This window comes from Chiloscyllium punctatum, chromosome 38 (genome assembly GCF_047496795.1).
Source record: "Chiloscyllium punctatum isolate Juve2018m chromosome 38, sChiPun1.3, whole genome shotgun sequence".
Taxonomy (NCBI): Eukaryota; Metazoa; Chordata; class Chondrichthyes; order Orectolobiformes; family Hemiscylliidae; genus Chiloscyllium; species Chiloscyllium punctatum.
The window spans coordinates 26,109,375-26,131,331 of NC_092776.1; the positions used below are offsets into that span (position 1 = coordinate 26,109,375).

General features: G+C 38.8%; 1 protein-coding gene across 2 annotated transcripts; it reads left to right on the plus strand.

The window, feature by feature from the left end:
* The first annotated feature begins 113 nt into the window (after positions 1–113).
* LOC140463462 (U6 snRNA-associated Sm-like protein LSm1) lies at positions 114–21,893 on the plus strand. Of its 2 annotated transcripts, XM_072557441.1 has the most exons (4): positions 162–220; positions 15,853–15,921; positions 20,315–20,430; positions 21,316–21,893. In XM_072557441.1, exons 1-4 carry the CDS (start codon positions 175–177, stop codon positions 21,484–21,486), a joined length of 402 nt encoding a protein of 133 aa, XP_072413542.1. In that variant the 5' UTR covers positions 162–174; the 3' UTR covers positions 21,487–21,893. The 2 variants fall into 2 exon arrangements, with proteins under 2 accessions (XP_072413543.1, XP_072413542.1); XM_072557442.1 differs by lacking the exon at positions 15,853–15,921 and having other exon boundaries at positions 114–220.
* The last annotated feature ends 64 nt before the right edge of the window (positions 21,894–21,957 follow it).

Sequence of the window (21,957 nt, forward strand, 5' to 3'; positions counted from 1 at the left end):
CTGCCGCTAATAAAGATGGTCAATAATAAAATCAAAAAAATCCCTCAGTCAATAACACTGAGTCAGCGATACATCAAATAAAAATAAAACAAACAAAAATAAACAGAAGGAGGCGCCTACTCAACCAATCGGATGTGACGTCACCAATCTCGCCCCTATTTCCGGAGGAGCAAGATGAACTACATGCCAGGAACAGCCAGTCTGATAGAGGACATTGACAGTAAGGGAATATACTCTATTATCATCACAGGGAGTTACAGTCAGCCTGATAGAAGACCTTGACAGTAAGGGAATATACTCTATTATCATCACAGGGAGTTACAGTCAGCCTGATAGAGGATATTGACAGTAAGGGAATATACTCTATTATCATCATCACAGGGAGTTACAGTCAGCCTGATAAAGGATATTGACAGTAAGGGAATATACTCTATTATCATCATCACAGGGAGTTACAGTCAGCCTGATAGAAGACCTTGACAGTAAGGGAATATACTCTATTATTGTCACAGGGAGTTACAGTCAGCCTGATAGAGGACATTGACAGTAAGGGAATACAGCTTAAAAATGTGTTGCTGGAAAAGTGCAGCAGATCGGGCAGCATCAAAGGAGCAAGAGAATTGACATTTTGGGCATAAGCCCTTCTTCAGGAATGCTTATGCCTGAAACGTCAATTCTCCTGCTCCTTTGATGCTGCCTGACCTGCTGTGCTTTTCCAGCAACACATTTTTAAGCTCTGATCTCCAGCATCTGCAGTCCTCACTTTCTCCTAGTAAGGGAATATACTCTATTATCATAGGGAGTTACACTCAGCCTGATAGAGGACATTGACAGTAAGGGAATATACTCTATTATCATCATGGGGGGGTTATAGTCAGTTTGATGGAGGACTTTGACAGTAAGGGAATACAGTATTATCATCATGGGGAGTTATGGTCAGTCTGATAGGTAACATCTTCAGTGAGCCTTCTGCTGAAGCACTGGTGATGTATCTTGCTTTCTATTTATATGTTTGTTTCCTGGGGTGGTTGAATCATTTCCTGTGGTGACAGCATTTCCCATGGTGATTTCATTTCTCAGGGGGTGGTAAATGGAGTTGATATGTTTGTTTCGGTTAGAATGCCATGCTTCTCGCAATTTTCATGCATGTCACTATTTGGCTTGTCCTAAGATGGATGTCTCAGTCAAAGTGGTGTCCTTCCTCATCCATATGTAAGGATACTAATGAGCGTGGGTCATGTTGTTTTGTGGCTACTTGATGTTCATGTATCCTGTTGGCTAGTTTTCTGCCTGTTTGTCCATTATAGTATTTGTTACACTTCTTGTAAGGTATTTTGTAAATGTCATTAATTTTGCTTGTTTGTGTTAGGGTCTTTCAAGTTCATTCGCTGCTGTTTTAAAGTGTTGGTGGATTTGTGGGCTCCCATGATGCCAAGAGGTCTCAGTAGTCTAGCAGTCATTTCTGATATGCCTTTGATGTAGGGGAGAATGATTAGGGTTTCTGGACATGTTTTTGTCTGCTTGTTGCTGAGAAATCAGTGGACTGTGTTTATAGGGTACGTGTTCTTTTTGAATACACTATATAGCTGACTTTCCCCTGGCCTGCGTAGTTTCTCTGTGCTGCGGTGTGTGTTGGCTCATTGAAATAAAGTTCTAATGCAGCTTTGTTTGTGGATGTTGGGACGATTGCTTCTGTGGTGCAATATTTGGTCTGTATGTGTTGTTTTCCTGTAGATGCTGGTTTGAAGTTCCCCAATGGCTGTTTGCTCTACTGCAACATTTAGGAATGGTGGTTTCTTTTTTTGTTATTGTTTTTCTCCTCCTTTTTTTAGTGAATTTTATGCCAGTAAGGGTATTCTTGATGGTCTTGAAGGTTTCCTCTCATCCTTCAGACAAACTGTTTGGAACACCCATGGGATCTCCAATATCAGGGTTCTTAGCAGTGGCAGTAATGCAGAGACTTGAACAAACACTTCTGCCAACCATCCAACCCAAGGTTTGGATCCGCGAGTTGGATGACACCTTTGTCATCACTAAATGAAACTAATTAGAGGAAACCTCTAACAGCAAACACATTGTCTTGGATCCTGTTTATCACCCTCTGAGAAAAAGAACAGGAAATTATGTCACCACAGGAAATGACACCACCAACCCTAGGAAACTCAAACATGTAAATAGAGAGCATGTTACACCACCAGTGCTTCATTCGGAGGCTCATTGAAGATGTTACCTAGTATGGTGATGAAACATCTGAAAAAGAACATTCTAGCTCAGCAAGCAAACCCACGTTCAATAGCCAGTCTAATAGAGGGCTATTGACAGCAAGGGTATATGATCCATTAACATCATATCAAGCTTAGCTAGTGTGATAAAGGGCATTGACAGTCAGGGAATAGATTGAGTTATAGTCAAGTTGAGTTGTGGTCCATCTGATGGAGGAGATTGAAGTCAGTTATTATCATGTTGTCAAGTAGTCAATCCAATAGTGGACATTTATAGGCAGGGAAAGTGCTCAATTATTATCTTGTTGAACTGTAATAATTCTGATACAGAATGTTGATAATAAGGGTAGATACTCAATTATCAGTATGTCAAACTGCAATCACACTGATAGAGAACATTTACAGTAAGGTCATAGACTCAATTATTATCATGTTGATCTGTAGCCAGTCCGTTGGAGACATTGAAAGTAAGGGAGATGACTTGATTATTGTCATGTTGAGTTATAGTCTGTCTCGCATATGATGTGGACAGTACAGAATGTACTCCATAATCATCATAGTACACTATAGCCAGTGATTTGGGACATGGAAGTAGAATCATAGAGATGTACAGCATGGAAACAAACCCTTCGGTCCAACCCGTCCATGCCGACCAGATATCCCAACCCAATCTAGTCCCACCTGCCAGCACCCAGCCCATATCCCTCCAAACCCTTCCTATTCATATACCCATCCAAATACCTCTTAAATGTTGTAGTTGTACCAGCCTCCACCACTTCCTCCGGCAGCTCATTCCATACATTTGCCACTCTGTGTGGAAAAAGTTGCCGCTTGGTTCTCTTTTATGTCTTTCCCCTCTCACCCTAAACCTATGCCCCCTAGTTCTGGACTCCCCGACCCCAGGGAAAGGACTTTGCCTATTTACCCTATCCATGCCCCTCATAATTTTGTAAACCTCTATATGGTCACCCCTCAGCCTCTGACGCTCCAGGGAAAACAGCCCCAGCCTGTTCAGCCTCTCCCTATAGCTCAAATCCTCTAACCCTGGCAACATCCTTGAAAAGGTTCAGAAAAGATTTACAAGTTTCATAACATCTTTCCGATAGGAAGGAGACCAGAATTGCACGCAATATTCCAACAGTGGCCAAACTAATGTCCTGTACAGCCACAACATGACCTCCCAACTCCTGTACTCGATACTCTGACCAATAAAGGAAAGCATACCAAACACCACCTTCACTATCCTATCTACCTGCGACTCCACTTTCAAGGAGCTATGAACCTGCAGTCCAAGGTCTCTTTGTTCAGCAACGTTCCCTAAGACCTTCCCATTAAGTGTAGAAGTCCTGCTAAGATTTGCTTTCCCAAAATGCAGCATCTCGCATTTATCTGAATTAAACTCCATCTGCCACTGCTCAGCCCATTGGCCCGTCTGGTCAAGCTCCTGTTGTAATCTGAGGAAAACCTCTTTGCTGTCCACTATACCTCCAATTTTGGTGTCATCTGCAAACTTACTAACTGTACCTTTTATGCTCGCATCCAAATCATTTATGTAAATGACAAAAAGTAGAGGACCCAGCACCGATCCTTGTGGCACTCCACTGGTCACAGGCCTCCAGTTTGAAAAAAACAACCCTTCACCACCACCCTCTGTCTTCTATTTTTGAGCCACTTCTGTATCCAAATGGCTAGTTCTCCCTGTATTCCATGAGATCTAACCTTGCTAATCAGTCGCTCATGGAGAACCTTGTCAAACACCTTACTGAAGTCCATATAGATCACATCTACTGCTCTACCCTCAATCCTCTTTGTTACTATTTCAAAAAAACTCAATCAAGTTGGTGAGACATGATTTCCCACGCACAAAGCCATGTTGATTATCCCTAATCATTCCTTGCCTTTCCAAATACATGTACATCCTGTCCCTCAGGATTCCCTCCAACAACTTGCCCACCACCGAGGTCAGGCTCACCGGTCTATAGTTCCCTGGCTTGTCCTTAATGCCTTTCTTAGACAGTGGCACCATGTTTGCCAACCTCCAGTCTTCCGGCACCTCACCTGTGACTATCGATGATATAAACATCTCAGCAAAAGGCCCAGCAATCACTTCTCTCGCTTTCCACTGAGTTCTAGGGTACACCAGATCAGGTCCTGGGGATTTATCCACCATTACCCATTTCAGGACATCCAGCACTTCCTCCTCTGTAATCTGGACATTTTGCAAGATATCACCATCTATTTCCCTACAGTCTATATCTTCCATATCCTTTTCCACAGTAAATACTGATACAAAATACTCATTTAGTATCTTCCCCCATTTTCTGTGGCTCCATACAAAGGCAGCGTTGCTGATCTTTGAGGGGTCCTATTCGCTCCTTAGTTACCCTTTTGTCCTTAATGTATTTGTAAAAAACCCTTTGGATTCTCCTTTCTTCTATTTGCCAAAGCTATCTCATGTCTCGTTTTTACCCTCCTGATTTCCCTCTTAAGTATACTCCTACTTTCTTTATACTCTTCTAAGGATTCACTCAATCTATCCTGTCTATATCTTACATATGCTTCCTTCTTAACCAAACCTGCAATTTGTTTAGTGATCCAGCATTTCCCTATACCTACCAGCCTTCCCTTTCATCCTGACAGGAGTATACTTTTTCTGGATTCTTGTTATCTCATTTCTGAAGGCTTCCCATTTTCCAATACCGTCAAAATTGGCCTTTCTCCAATTTAGAACGTCAACTTTTAGATCTGGTCTATCCATTTCCATCACTATTTTAAAACAAATATGGTCACAGGCCCCAAAGTGCTCCCCCACTGACACCTCAGTCACCTGCCCTGCCTAATTTCCCAAGAGTAGGTCAAGGTTTGCACCTTCTCTAGTAGGTATATCCACATACTGAATCAGAAAATTGTCTTGTACGTACTTAACAAATTCCTCTCCATCTAAACCTTTAACACTATGGCAGTCCCAGTCTATGTTTGGAAAGTTAAAATCCCCTCCCATAACTACCCTACTATTCTTACAGATAGCTGAGATCTCCTTACAAGTTTGTTTCTCAATTTCCCTCTGACTGTAAGGGGGTCTATAATACAATCCCAATAAGGTGATCATCTCTTTCTTATTTCTCAGTTCCACCCAAGTACCTTCCCTGGATGTATTTCCAGGAATATCCTCCCTCGACACAGCTGTAATGCTATCCCTTATCAAAAATACCACCCCCCCCCTCTCTTGCCTCCCTTTCTATCATTCCTGTCGCATTGTATCCTGGAACATAAAGCTGCCTGTCCTGAAGAGAATTGACTCAATTATCGTCATGTCAAGCTGTAGTCAGTCTGATGAAGGACGTTGACAGTAAGGGAATAGAGCTGAAAATGTGCTGCTGGAAAAGCGCAGCAGGTCAGGCAGCATCCAAGGAGCAGGAGAATCAACATTTCGGGCGTGAGCCCTTCTTCAATAAGGGAATAGACTCCATTATCACCATGTGCTGAAGTAATTCTGGGAGAGGACATTGACAGGCATGGAAGATACTTACATTATGCTCCTAGTATACTCAAATGTTGTCGCATCGAGCTTTAACCAATCTGTTCGAGTAGTTTGATTAAGAGAATATACTCCCTGTGCGTACTCAATTATTGTCATGTTGAGCTATAGTCAATCTGCTAAAAGCCATTGACAATAAGGGAATATACTCTCATTGGGTGACTAAAATCTAGCAAAATTCATGAAAAACCACCTGTAAAAGCTTCAATGAAGTTTTTAAAAATGTAGATATTTGGCTGAAACAAATATGGGTCCTTTTACAGGTAAAGTTAGTAGAATTTATGATGGGGAATCTGAACATGAGAGAGAAGTTAAATGGTTTATTTTGTCTGTTTTTATAAGAAAATACCAGAAATCTCTCCAAAGTAGCGATCCCAGTGACTGAGGATAATGAGTTGAAAGAATTTAGAATTAGTACGAAGATTGTTTCTCTAGTACAATGGGTCTTAAAGTTGATAAGTGCCCTGGCTTGAAACAATTCATCCCAGAGTGTTAAAGGAACTGGCTATAGAGATTGTCATTGCATTGAAGGTTATGTTTCAAGTTTCTGCCCATTTTGTAGAGATACCTGTGGATTTGAAAAGTATCAAATGTCACCCCACTATTTAAGGGACTGAGGGAAAACAGGCAAGGACACACCTATTAGCCTAACATCAGTAATCGGGGAAAATGCTAGAATCTATTATAAACGATGAGATAAGTAGACACTAGTTGTGCCCAACCAAGTAATCATCAAATCAGGATGAATTTGTGAATGTAAGATTGTTTAACAAGCTTATTGGAGTTTTCTGAAAATGGTACAACAATGAATAAAGGAGAACTGATGGATATAGTATACATAAATTAAAATAAGGGAAAAAAAAGTTCACATCATATACAATTCATTTTGATATTTCCTGAATATGTACAATTAGTATGAGCAAGCTAATGAGATACATATCTGGTGAAATTGCTCATAAGCCAGTGCACAGAATGGAAGATATGAGTCTTTTACACCTACTCTGAGCATTTAGCAATCCAGATCAACTGTAACTCAGAATGATGGTTACTTCAGGTGTGTGGAGCCAGGTGTAGATGTCTTGTCTGTTCTCCACAATGTTCTGCACTAAACTAGAGACATAAGAGTGTAAGTTATGAGTGTGCCATTGGGGGCTCTGTTCATATTTGATTATAGTAATTGTGGGAAGTGTTAATACATACAGCACTAGCCATCAGTGCACCAGAGACTGATTTCCCACATGAAGTACAAAGTGCTAAGTGTTCTTTTGAAATTATTTCTAAAAGTGTATATCATAAATGTCTTTTAAAGAACCTTTTGCTATACTATAGACATAAGTTTGATTCTATAAAATTAACAGACCTTCACATCAATTGAAAGTAGTAATGTATTTCATAATTGTTTGACATCAAATATTGTTGCACGACTATGAACATCATGACATACAAAAATGTACAGTATCAAATTAAATTTAAGACATACTTTTTCTCAGTTATTTTAAGAAGGAAAATATTATGCAACTTATATCACCAAGTATGTATATTTGACATAAAGCATTTGAAATTGAAAGTATTGCTCTTGTGACCCCTTTTAGTATTTCAAACAGTTAAACTTTACTTTGAAAGAATCACTTTTGAAAACCAGATAGAACTTTGACTCGAAGTTCTTTTTTAATGCATCCAAAGTTTGTGAATCTTGTTCATAGAAGAGAGCTATTTTCCCATTAGTTATTTGTTATTCGATGAGTTGGGATTATCTTTCTTTTCAGACCAGATAGTAGTGGTAAAAAGCTATTTTAAATAAATTCTCAGTATAAACTAAACATTGGTAAGTGGATCATCAAAAAAAAATTGTAGTACTGAGACTGGCTTCCAGATTGGATAGTATACTTGTCTTTGCACTCTCATAAAAGGAGCTTACCTAATATAAGTTCTGTGAATAGATAAATAAATCTCCAGTCTTTATGCAGTAACCCTCTTTTTATTCATTCATGGGGTGAGCACGTCCCTGGTAAGGCCAGCATTGATTGCCCATCCCTAATTACCCAGAAGACAGTTAAGAGTCAATCACATTGCTGTGGGTCTGGAGTCATATGTAGGCCAGACCATATAAGGATAGGAGCTTCCTTCCCTAATGGACATTAGTGAAACCAGATGGGCTTTTCCCAACAATCAGCAATGGGATTTATGTTCATTATTACACACTTAATTCCAGGTGTTTTTTAACTGAGTTCAAATTGCACCATCTGCCTTGGCAGGAATCAACCTGGGTCCCCAGAACATTACCTGGGTCTCTGGATTAACAGTCCAATGTTAATACCACTAGACATTGCCTCACCTGAGAGTGTTTGAGATTAAAGTCCCTGTATACATTGTAAATTGATGTGTGTGTTTGATGAGTAGAGAGCATCATTTTATATCAGAACAGTTATACCCTTCCACCACCAAAATGCACTCATTGTCTTTAAGTCTTTTGCTGAAACTAAACCATGTTAGAGAGGGTTTTGCCATACCCCATGGTCCAGACCTGAACATAATTTACTATGCTGAGCAAAGGAAGCTTTCGAAGGTCATATTTACTCTCTTCATATCAAAGGTGCAACAGAGTACCTGGCTCTTCAAAACTAATTTCCAAAATGACAGTGCAGCCAACATTAGGAAGAAACTGCATGGTTCTTCTCAATTGCTTTATCCACAAGACACTTGTAGTGAGCCACTGCCAAAGTACACCTTCTGAGAAAAAGATTTTGTGTGAGAAATTACTTTCCTTTTAAGGCTTCAATAATTTGATAGCATAGTCAGGAAAGGATTCCTCCCCACTGGTTAACACCACATCTGACACTGACTCCTCATCAGTGATTTTATTTGTTAGTTTATACTGTATTTTCTTGCATTCCTCTGTATTTATTTTGTAAAAATTCCTCAGATCTAAAAACTTTCTGTTTTGAAACAAAGTATAATGAGCTATTTGTATAATCTGTCAGACTTAGCTGATTATGCTCATTATAACAGAACTTACGCTGTAAATATTGCATATTTTTTTCCAGACCGTTTCCTTCAACTGATTGGCACGATCATTGTTTGCTATGTCTGACTACTACTTGCAAGATGGCAAAATGCCTAGGTTGGCTATTGTCTTTTTCCTACATATACAGAAGGATTGGTTACACCTTCTGCTATCCATCATCCACCTGTGGTTGAAAACAAACTGGTTAATCTAACTCTGTCCAGCTGCTGAACACGTGCCTGGCAGTGCCCAGTTGACCCAGTTTACCTGTATACTTAAAAAAGAATGAACATAAAAGGCAAAATTGGACCACAGATTCTCCTCATCAACATTCAAAGCTTGTGTGAAAGAAAATTGCTAATCCTTAATTTGTATTCTTACATTTGCATTCTCATCTTTTTCCAGCATTAATCTGTTCCTTTGATTTAAACTTGGCTCTTTCTATCCACCTAGCTTTTACTCCTAGTTCAAATAGGATCAACATTAGTACAGCAGTCATTTTTGTCAGTTTTCCCCATGGCAACTTAACCTTTGTGAGCTATCACCATTTCCCTTTCTGGTGCTATCTGGAGGAGCTTCTGTGATGAAGAAGTCAGGAAGTTCTTTTAAAGGTATAGCTTTGCCCTTTCAGAAAAGTTTAAACCATATGATCCAAAAATAATTTTTGCAAAGCAAGCAAGTATACTGATAAAATTCTCCTTTTTGACCAAAGAAGAGATAATGACAAGGGCTGCCTGAGAATGTGCAGACCGATGTTCTTCGCTAAGTTATACAGTTATCGCGTTGTACAACACTGAACAGACTGTCAGGTCCAACTTGTCCACGGCGACCAGACATCCTAAACTAGCCTAGTCCCATTTGGTCCATATCCCTCTTAAACCCTTTCCTGTTCATGAACCCATCTTGCTGCCTTTTAGATGTTGTAATTGTACCAGCCTCCACCACTTCCAATGGCAGCTCATTCCATATACACACCACCCTGTGTGAAAAAGTTCCCCCTTAAGCCCCTTTTAAGTCTTTCTCCTCTCACCTTAAGCATATGCCCCCTAATTTTAGACTCGCCCATGCTGGGGAAAACTCCTTGGCTACTCATTCTAACCATGTGCCTCATGCTTTTATAAACCTCTACAAGGTCTCCCTCAGTGTCCTACAATCCAGGGAAAATAGCCCCAGTCTATTCAGCCTCTCCCTACAGCTCAAACCTTCTAACCATGGCAACATCCTTGTAAACCTTTTCTGCACCCTTTCAAGTTTAACAACACCTTCCCTATCGCAGGGAAACCAGACCTGAACACAGTATTCCTAAAGTTGCCTAACTAATGTCCTGTATAGCCACAACATGATATCAATACACTGACCAATAAAGACAAGCATATGAATCGCCTTCTTTCCTACCCTGTCTACTTGTGACTCCACTTTCAATGAACTATGAACCTGCACCCCAAGGTCTCTTTGTTTGACAACACACCCCAGGACCCTATCGTAAAGTATAAAAGTCCTGCCCTGATTTGCCTAAAAAAAATGCAACACCTCACATTTATCTAAATTAAACTCGATCTGCCACTGCTCAGCCCATCTGATCAAGGTCCCATTGTATTTCAAGGCAACCTTCACTGCCCACTACACCACCAATTTTGGTGTCATTTTAAAAACTTACTAACTATTCCTCCTATATTCACATACAAATCACTTATATAAATGATAAAAAGCAGTGGACACACCATTGATCCTTGCGGCTCACTGTTGGTCAGGCCTCCAGTCTGAGAAACAACCCTCTACCATCATTGTTCTATATTTCCCTGGCTTTTGCTTACCACCTTTCTTAAATAATAGCACCACATTAGCCACCCTCCAGTCTTCCAGCACCTCACTAGTGGGATCAGTGCAAATATCTGGCCAAGGGGCCCAACAGTCACTTTCCTAGCTTACCACAAAGTTCTAGAATGCACCTGATCCGGTCCTGGGCATATATGCACCTTGTTGCATTTTAAGGCGCCCAGTACGTCTTCCTCTTGGACACTTTTCAAGATGTTGCTGTTTATTTCTCAAAGTTCTATAGCTTCCAATTGCTCCATTGTAAATACTAGTGTAATACTAGATATTCATTTAGTATCTCATCCATTTCATGTGATTCCACACACACTGTCTTGTTGATCTCCCTAGTTGCTCTTTTGCCCTTAATGTATTTGTAGAATCTATTCGGGTTCTCCTTAATCCTTAATCCTAATCCTTAACCTTATTTGCCAAAGCTATCTCTTGTCCCCATTTTACCTTCCTGATTTCCCTCTTAGGTTTACTCCTACTGCCCTTATATTCCCATTCACCAGCTGATTGAGCATTTCCAACCCCTCTAATCTACGCAATAGAGATCCACTTGATCTTTCAAGGTAGCATGACTGGCGGGATAGAAATAGATTCATTACATGGGGGATATTTTGACTTTGTGTAGTCATATAAGTGATTGCAAATTTTCAACCTGTTTTACATCTTTCCTAATTCTCTTCCACTGCTACCATTAAGAACATCATTGCAATATTTAGCTCTTTTCCCTCTCTTACAGAGCGAAAGGATCGAGAAACTATTGCATAGTGCCTTGTAAAATGGAGAAGATAGCTGTGAAATGCTGATTTGTAGAACATTCTCTGAATTTGCATTCCACTCTTGAATGAATCACTTAATAAGCAAAGCTTCTTTCTGAAGGGAAATAAAATAAACAGCGTTGAAATAACATCAAGCACTCAGTGCTATGGATTCTAATGTTTGGTACATAATTCAAGGAGACTCATACTATTTTGCTTTTATGTTGAAATAGACAATCACTTCTGGAAACTAGAAAGAAAAACAGAATTCTGGGAACTTGTAATAGGTCAGGCAGCACATGAAGTATTAGCAGTCCATCTCTCCATTTTCCATTTCACTTATGGGCGGCAGGTGGCACAGTGGTTAGCTCTGCTGCTTCTAAGTGCCAGAGACCCGGGTTCATTCCCGCCTCAGGCGACTCTTTGTGTGGAGTTTGCACATTCTCCACGTGTCTGCGTGGTTTTCTCCAGGTGCTCCAGTTTCCTCCCACAATCCAAAAATGTGCAGGTTAGGTGAATTGACCATGCTAAATTGTCTGTAGTGTTAGGTGAAGGGGTAAATGTAGGAGTATGGGTCTGGGTGGTATACGCTTCAGCGGGTCGGTGTGGACTTGTTGGGTCGAAGGGCCTGTTTCCACACTGTAAGTAATCTAATCTAATCTTATGTAAGTTTAGTGATTTTCGTATGAAATTTCAATAGCAATTACTTATTTTTATTTTGAATGTAAAATGTTATCGGGCAGTTAAACCCCATTTACAAGAACGGGGAACTATGCTATCTGAACAATATGGTTAGGAGGTCCCTGCCCTATTTGTAGAGAAAATGGGAACATTTCCAGCAACCTCTATTGTACTGCAGACAGAGCTGGATAGCGTATTAGGATGCTAGTTATCAGCAGCGGAGCCCTTGGCAAAGAGATGCTGGCTCATTGTTAACTTATTTTTGAGTGGAATAATGACAAACAATGAGCAAGTGAAGTTTTCTTCCATCAGTGAGCCATTTTACTCAACTTAAATAAAATGGCTTCTAACTATCTTCATGTAATCTTCTGAAGCTAATGAAAGTTTGCCCTCAAAACCAGTTGCCTGTGTTTCTGTCGCTGTGCTCACAACAAAAGAGGAAAGTCTCAGCCAGAACAACTACTTTCAATGTTGTAGTCTACCTCTTCAGCAATTTAATTATCTTTCATTTTCAGTCCCTTATTTACAAATACTTTGCAGTAAGGCAAATCACATTAATCTAACATTTGACTTGAGATAATGCTACTCGCCCTCATCTGTTTAATGACATCACAGTTATTTGGTCCATTTTACTTTTCTATGTTCAAGAGCTGATTGGCTCAAAATTAAAGCGCTCAAATATTGGAATACAATTTTTCATGTCTTAAAATTTGAAATATGATTGGTTTACTAAAATGGTTGGCCTAGATCCTGCAGCTACACATATAGGACCTTGCTGTGTCAATTCAAGAACTTTTAGTAACATACCTTTCATTCTTGTCCTTTTTTTTGACCTCCTATTAATTCAATTTTAGAAGAAACAGTAACAATTTGTATTTTATTAAAAACATTTATTTATATCTATTATGGAAAATGATACCAAAAAGTTGCACAGAGATGTAATGCAAAATTAATGTTGAAACAAAATGAAGGTACTTCTAACCAAAACAGGATTTTGAGGGGAGTTTGGAAAATATTTATTGTAAGAGACAAAAACAGCTTTAGGAATATGTAATCAGAAGGCAGGTTCTGTAGCTGCCTGACCTACAAATTAATTTCACAGATCATGAAATATTTCCAAATCAGCAGCCCTGCCAAGTTGCATTCCACATGAACAAAGTTACCTCCACAACTCTGATGTATGAAGATAAAGCAATCTCCCCAGGCTGGTTAAATTTTCTTATGTATGTATCCCCTTTTAGATTGTCTCAACAAATGAAGGAAATTCCTCTCAAAATGTTGGCATACAGCATGCTGCTAGGTGCTTTAATCCACTTGAGGTTATTTGCAAACAAAAGAATTCTTCTGCTTCTTGTTTACTCAATGAGAATCAAAGGTTCACAGATGTTTGGAAAACCTTTTATTCAGAATAAACTGCCATGTATCATTTTCATGTTAATAGCCTTGATGTAAGTGACAGATTGCTGTATTTCAATTTATAAATTAAAAGATGCCAATATTCATCTAGACAATGCGTTTTTAGTATGCAGGACAGGACCGTTTTCAAACAATGTAGCAGCAAAAATGGCAACATCTACTGAAATGTGTGCTCATCCTATGTTTCAAAATTCCAAAAGGATACCTCACGTCATAAAATGACTGCTATGTCATTTTTAATGTTTAACCAATTTAACTGATAAAAGGGGGGAATATTCTCAACTTATGTTATTAATTCAATATTGAAAACAGCCCATTTATTTTATGACAACTACCTCTAGAAGTGCTACAGAAACAAAGTAATAAAATATTTTGAGGCATTATGCAAGAGCATTATGTGTCAACATTTGGCATCAGAAAATATGAAGATAGTTGATCCAAAAACTTTGTCATAAAAGTAGGTTTTAAAGGATGCCTTAAAGCAGCAAAGAGATAGAAATGTGGAGTGTGCTTTATGTGTGGAGTTCATGATCGTAGTGCCCAAGCATCTGAAATCAATATTCCCTGAAATCTTTGTGGCTGCGTATTCACTTGAAACAGCATGTTAATGCTGTGCTGATGCATTCACTCCCAGTTTCTCCAGCCTTTCCCTCACACCAACCTCAGAGGTCCAAACAGCAGGTGGAGAAATTAGTGGGAACATTGACTGAAATCATTCTCAACAATGGTAAAACAATTAAATTGGGAAAGTTTTGAGATGCCAGAATAAGAGGAGTGGAGGTGACTCCGATTTTATAGGGCTGCAGGAGGTAATAAACAGGAGGAGCAAGGTCTTGGACGGATTTATAAACAAGGATAAGCATTTTAAAATTGAATGCCTGTCGTTACTTAGCCAGAAACTGATGTGTGAACGTAAGCGGCACGCACAAGGAATTGGGATTTGGTGCAAGTAAGGACATAGGAAGCAGAGTTTTCTAATGCCTTGAGTTTACAGATAGTAGAATGTGGGAGCCTGACCAGCATGAAAAAGTCAAGTCCAGACTATCAAAGGCATGCATGAGTGTTTCAGCAGCAGACAGGTTGAGACAGGGCAGAGTGAGATGATGTAAGAGGTGGGAATATGCAGTTTTAATGATGGCACGAATCTGTGGTTGAAAGCACATTTTTGTATCAAACATGATTCCAAGCTTCCAAAGATAGTTCAGCCTCTTAACAGATGCTAATGAAGTGATAACAGTCAGAGCGAGGAGAAGGAGTTTTAGCATGGTGATGAAAAATAATGACTTCAATCTTCCCAATGTATGATTTTAAGCAAATTTTGGCACATCGAGTATTGGATGTTAAAAACTCTGATAACTTAGAAATAATAGAGGAGTCAAGGAAGGTGGTGTGACATGGATCTGGGTGTCATCAGTGTTGATGTGAAAGTCACTGCTCTGTTTTTGTGTGTTGTGTTTTTGACTGAGGAGGACAGTTAAATGTTTCAGAGACACCTGGTGCTGGAGCAGGAAGAGAAGCCATTTCAGATGATGCGAGCTATAATTAAATAGTTGAGAATGGAGTAAGGCAAGGACAATGTTAACTACTTCAGAGAAATATAAATTGTTAGATTATGAATTGTTTGGCCATTAATATATGTTGAATGAAGAAAAAAATCAGTATCTGCAATGAAGGAGTCTGTAAGGTTTAAATTTGATGTGCTTGAGAAGACTAATAGCCATGGAGGTCAAAAAGCACAGGATAATGGGTAAGTAGGATTTGGTTCAAGACAGAGTACAAGCATCAAAGTTTTGGATGAACAGAAGATGAAGCTTGGGAAGTTGGGGTGGGAGGAGGTGGTGGGGGTGGTGATGGCTGGGGGAATGGTGCTGGTGCTGGCTTGGGGGCCATTGGGGAAAGCATTGGAACTGTTGAGTTTGAAGATATCAAAGAAATGAATGCGGGTTTCAGCAGAAGTATGGCAGTGACAGATAGGCACTGACACAAGGATAAAAGCTGTTGGTTTTTGTAATTAGCAGAGTATGAGTCTGAAACCTCACAGGTTAATGCCTCAGTTAAGGTAGCAGTCAGAGGAATGTCAGTCATCAAGCGCTAACCTTCACACAATATAGGTTCAAGGTTTTAATAATGGTTTATTCGCAGACAGAAACAGGCCATCTGACTCAAGTCCAAGTTGATGTCTATGTCTACCAACTTCTGTTTCTGTTTACTCTTCAATAGGGAAGGTCGTGTACTGTGCATTGTCATTTAGGGATGGGACCTTCAAGCGTTCCAAAGTACAGTTGTGTACTGATGTTGAAGTAGAGAGCAAAATTACCTTTAGTTTGTTCCTATCAGTTTGCAAGACTATTTTTTTCACTGGACCCTTATGATTAATTGTACTACATAAAATATCTTTTTTTTTATTAACAGAGAAACATTTAGTAGTACTTCGAGATGGGAGAACATTAATAGGATATTTAAGGAGTGTAGATCAATTTGGTAAGTATTATTATGGGAACAAAATAAAGTTATTTAAGCATTGTGGTGGATCATCATTTTTGATCATTAAAAGTTGCGTTGGCCATGTGGTCAAAGTTGTTAAATATCTCCATAGACAATTAAAAGAATTGTTGTGTTGCTATGATAATGGATTTGAATCAGTACAGTTATTGCAGATCACTAGAGCTGGGAGAGATTTTAGCATTAGGTTATGACCCATCACAGGAAGTATAGAATTGTTCAGATTCAGATTGTGATTGTTTTAATTGAATGCAGAAGCAGTACAAATGTAATAGGGATATCATTACTCCTCCCAGAAATTAAATAGAAGCGAAGAGGTGTGAAAAGTTAGAATATCCACTTTAATGTTTTAAGAACATTTCACGTATAATTACATGGCAGAATGCACCTTGACACAATTGAAAGGAATAGTTAATAAAGAAATTGACATTGGTGGTCACAAGGAACATCAAGAGATTTAGATGTTCATATGCCAAGCCAGTAGTTTATAATAGCCTGACAAGTACTCCAACAAATGTGGTTAACTAAAATCAAGATTGAGCTTTCAAATATAAGAGGAGCAGTTTGAAAAAGGGGACTATGCAAAGCTCTACAGCTGGAATTTCTGTGCATTTGGAAGATTGAGTTTTATACTGTGTTGAGAGCAAGATTAATTAATTGTCTCTTGAAAGTGTCCAAATATGCCCCTTTGCTCAAGTAGGCCTGCAGAGCGCTGAAGTTCACAATTGGAAAAATCAAACGTAGTTTTTCAACCATCTCAGTTAGAACATTTTCATTTTTTTGGCCTATTAATAGTGAGTCAAATGTGTTTACCAAACATCTTAGGAGAGTTCATTGTTCTTGTACAATTCAGAGGGAAATATTTTGTCAACTTTGTCAGTGACTTTTCTCAACAGTTCTTTTTGATCCTAGATATAAACCCATAATTTCTTCATCCCTTCGTAATTTTGCCTCTGTCTGCTTAGAGTAACTCAATCACTTCATGTGTTTCAGCAGGAGAGATCATCAGTCTGCAAAGGAATATTATTGCCAATAGAAAAAAAACTGTTAATGGCATGCCCCACTTTGAAACTGAAAAATAGAATGGATTCAAGAAGATTTCCCTGAGGATTCTCTGTTAGGTGTTGTGAAGTGGAAGTGCTGGTGTAGGACTGGGTTGGGCAAGGTCAAAAATCACACAACACCAGGTTATAGTCCCACATGTTTATTTGAAAACACAAGCTTTTTGGAGCTTTGCTCCTTCTTCAGGTGCTAGGCATGAATGCAGGATAAGTGCTCCGGCTGGAACGTTTGCTTTCATCATTTCAGCAATTGTGCAATGGGTTGAGAGTTGTAACAGACTCTGTAATGTTTAAGAATTGCTTCATTTTTAGATTCTGAGTTTGAGAGTGCAACTAGTTGCTAAGGAGATAGCAGGTTGTACAGCAATTATGTCAAAAAAATCAAAATGCAGTTACTAAGGTTTTTTGGCCTGAGAGGTTGCTTTCCACTGAACTTCAGTTGTCCAAGTAGTTTAAATAGGTCTTAGCAAGACTTATACACTTAATGGCAAGATCTTAGGGAGTGTTGCTGAACAAAGAGACTTTGGAGTGCAGGTTCATAGCTCCTTGAAAGTGGAGTTGGAGGTAGATAGGATAGTGAAGAAGGCATTTGGTATGCTTTCCTTTATTGGTCAGAGTATTGAGTTCAGGAGTTGGGAGGTCATGTTGCGGCTGTACAGGACATTGGTTAGGCCACTGTTGGAATATTGTGTGCAATTCTGGCCTCCTTCCTTTTGGAAAGATGTTGTGAAACTTGAAAGGGTTCAGAAAAGATTTACAAGGATGTTGCCAAGATTGGAGCATTTGAGCTATAGGCTGGGGCTGTTTTTCCTGGATTGTTGGAGGTTGAGTGGTGACCTTATAGAGGTTTACAAAATCATGAGGGGCATGGTTAGGATAAATAGACAAAGTATTTTCTCTAGGGTGGGGGAGTCCAGAACTAGAGGGCATAGGTTTAGGGTGAGAGGGGAAAGATATAAAAGAGAACTAAGGGGCAACACTTTCACCCAGAGGGTGGTACATGTATGGAATGAGCTGCCAGAGGAAGTGGTGGAGGCTGGTACAATTACAACATTTAAAAGGCATTTGGATGGGTATATGAATAGGAAGGGCTCGGAAGAATATGGGCTGGGTGCTGGCAGGTAGGACTAGATTGGGTTGGGATATCTGGTCTGCATGGACGGGTTAGATCAAAGTGTCTGTTTCCATGCTGTACTTCTCTATAATTCTAAACAGAGAAATGGTTAACATTAATGTGTAATTAGAACTTGAAGAACCACATCATTATAGAGCATATCAAGGTGATCTTTGGATGGAAAGTTTAATATAGCTGTCATTTCCACTCACTGACCTCTCAGCAAATATGTCAAAATGTCACACAGCAGAGGGTAGAATGTGACTCCTGTCATGACTCAAGAGGGTAGTGCATTGGAAATCCAATCCCACTATTCCCAGGTTTGTCACAAATATCAAAGCACTGAATTGCACAATTTTATCTAATTGTCTAATTCAGATTAAATAAATGTGCACACCAGGTTTTCATGAACAGGAAAACAACTACTTATTGTAATAAAACTATTTTAACCAATAGCGATAAGGAGACATGAATTATTAACATATAAGTCTATAATTAAAAATCTACCCCTTTCTAAAATTTCCATACACATACAAACCCACAAAAGAGACAAGAGATGAGTATTATAGGTGTTGGGGAAGTACAAAAAGGTCAGAGAAGCACATTTCTGGTACCATTCTGGATCTCAGATGTTGATGTGTTGTTTCCTTTTGGCCTTCAACTCCTTCTAATTCTTTGCTAATACCATGAGGTTGTGGATGCTCTGATTTCCTCTCTTTTGTTCATTGGTTGAGGATTTGCCTTTTCAATGCCTCTTAAGATGGCTTTCCCCCTTTTTCTTTCAACAGGGGATTTTGTAGAGGGAGGAACTTATAGAGAAAGATGGAGGCAGTAACTAACTACTAGATGTTTTCTTTCCCTTATCCACACAAAAGGGAGAGAGAGATGGATGTTTTCTCTTTGCAGACTGGATTTTTCTCCTGTATTGTTCACACCCAAGACTGCAGCTAGATGCTCAGGAATCAATCAAGTGATTGTTAGTATGCTGAACCTTTGAAAACCAATCAGAATGCAGTCTCTGGATAAAATTGACTTGATCACATCCGGGTCATGCCTTTCTGTCCTGAATGTTCCCTCATTATTTGAATAAGGCAACATTATACAACAAGAATATGTGGTTTTTAGATTTTGAATATGTGGCATTACATTTGGAATATAAATCTGTAGTGGCGGCCGTCAAACGATCACGGACTTAAAAACCCATCCCGCTCACTTGTCCTTTGAAGGAAGAAAATCTGTCTTACCTGGTCCAGCCCACATGTGATTCCAAACCCACAGCTATGCTGTTGATTGTAAACTGACCTTTGAAATGGCTTAGCAAACTACTGAGTCCAGGAGTAATTAGGAATGGGCAAAAAATATTGGCCCTCTAGTGATGTCTACATTCAGTGAAAGAATTAGTGAAGACCCTATGTCAAATACATGTTCACTGTGAAATACTATCCAATGTGGTTTATCTGAAACCATGCAGTTTGAAATTGACTTTGGAATTTTACCTTGGGTAATAGGAGAGCTCTCTTTGAATTTGAACTTTGCACAAGTTAGCTTATTTTGTCGACATATTCACTTGATTTTCCCAAATCTCCAATGCAAATCTACTTCAGTGATACAAATGCAAGCTGTTGTAGAGAAATGGTACTTTTTCTTTTGATGAAAATTATCGTAGGTAAAACTATGGTTGGTGGGTTTGGATTGAGTAGAAATGTAGCAACAGTTTTGACCAGCATGTTTCAAACTGTTCAATTCATGAGTTAAATAAGTATCATTTCATACAACTCTGATATAAAAAATTTTGAAAAATTAATTTTATATGTAACAGTTGAGACTATCCTAGCAAAAATTGTGATGGACATATCACATTGCGCCTGGGGTGTAAGTTTATGAGGCTAATCCTCATGACACTTTCATCCTAACAGATCTAGGTTCATATTGTCCTGTAATCTGTTATGACTGAGATCTTTATTTTACATTTCACTGTATGATCTTTAAATATAACCTTTAGAGAGAATTAGGTGTGAATTAAGAATTAAGCTTGAATTAAGCTGTAGAATTGCAATGCAATTTCAACACAAAAAATGTGCTTTTATTGATGATCGTGTAGTGATCTTCTTCAGGTATTGATTTAAAATCTCTTGAGAGTGGAATCCATGCTAAACACCAAGGCTATTATGTTTATGCTTCCATCACTGTGTTGCAGCTAATTTGGTTCTTCATCGGACAGTGGAACGAATCCATGTAGGAAGAAAATACGGTGATATTCCCAGAGGAATTTTTGTTGTCCGAGGAGAAAATGTGGTGCTTCTGGGGGAAATAGTGAGTTTAGTTTTTCTCTGATTTCCTACTTCATTATTTTGAATCATATTAATCAAAACATTGACAGAAAATTGGAGAATAACTTTAGATTGATGTTCTGCTTTGCAAAAATGAATTAACCATTGATTACACCACCTATTTCTACCTAGATAGCATTGCTTGATGTCCCTGTCTCACCTCATTTCCTAGTGAAACCATCATTTGTTCTTTCATTACCACTGGACTTAAATATTTAAATGCACTCTAGGCTGGTCTCTCCCACTCTCTTCTGTAAACCTGGGATCTTTCAAAACTCGACTGCCTGTATCTTAAGTAATAGCAAGTACCATTTCCCCTTTCAGGACAGTGCTCACTGCCTTACATTTGCTGTCAGTCAAGCAATATTTTATTTGTAAATTTGCTTCATTATTGTCAAACCATCTATTGCCTTACTCCTATCTATCTCTGTAATCTGCAGCACTATAACTCCTTGAGATCTCTGCACTCCCCTAATCCTGACCTTTTGTGCATCTCCATTTTTTATTGCTCCACTACTGGTGGCTGTGCATTCAGTTGCCTTAACCAGAGTTTTCAAATGTCCCCTGTACACCTCTGCATTCTCTACCTTATTTTCTGCCTTTACACACACTCCTCTTTGACCAAGCTTTTTGTCATTTTATCCATTGTCTCCTCATGTGGTTGGATACCATACTATGTTCATAATGCTTCTGTGAAGTGTCTTGGGATACTATTTTGTTAAAGGTACAATATAAATATAAGTTATTGTCATTATGGGATTAAGATTTGCAGTACTTTTCCTCTAATTCAGCAAGCAAAATGATGGTCTTGTCTTGCTTAAATTTGATATTCTATTGCATTCCTTTAATTGCTGATTTTGCCTTACAGGATCTGGAAAGGGAGACTGATACTCCCTTACAGAGGGTGTCTATCGAGGAGATCCTGGAAGCTCAAAGAGTTCAGCAGCATGAAAAACAAGAGGCAGAAAAGGCAAAAAGTGAAGCTTTGAGAGAACGAGGATTATCTGTCCCCCGTACAGATACTCTTGATGAATACTAAAGAAATCACTATTAAGAATACAATACCAGACTTTACCACATCACCTTTTTTTAAATGACTGAAGTTGGTAGGTTTCACTGCTGAAATGGGATAGATTATAACTATAAATGAATGAACTCCATATGTTAAAAAAAAGTTTTTAACAGACATTTTACAATGGACTTGCTGTGCTTTTCAAAACACAGCAACAAAGCAATAGAAAAATGCATTGAGTTAATTTATGGGTTGTTGAAATCCACTCTATCAGTCTGAAAATGTAACAGTAAAAGACAATGAAGCTTTAATTACACGTGATGGGCTTTCCATTCAGCGAAAGGATGTGCCATACCAATCAATGTGTAGGTAGGTTTTTCTTACATTATCTTGCTGTGTATTTACCAAAAATAAAAATATCATTCATTTCATAATTTGCATAGTTTCAACTCATCCCTCTGTTAATTGTAGGATCTTGTTTATGCACAGATCAGTTCT

Bases quoted from the DNA above. Each gene is read 5' to 3' on its own strand.
- LOC140463462 (XM_072557441.1), top strand. From the start codon at position 175: ATGAACTACATGCCAGGAACAGCCAGTCTGATAGAGGACATTGACA. The intron at 221-15,852 runs GTAAGGGAATAT...TTTTATTAACAG, and splicing joins TCTGATAGAGGACATTGACA to AGAAACATTTAGTAGTACTT. The intron at 15,922-20,314 runs GTAAGTATTATT...ACTGTGTTGCAG, and splicing joins AAGGAGTGTAGATCAATTTG to CTAATTTGGTTCTTCATCGG.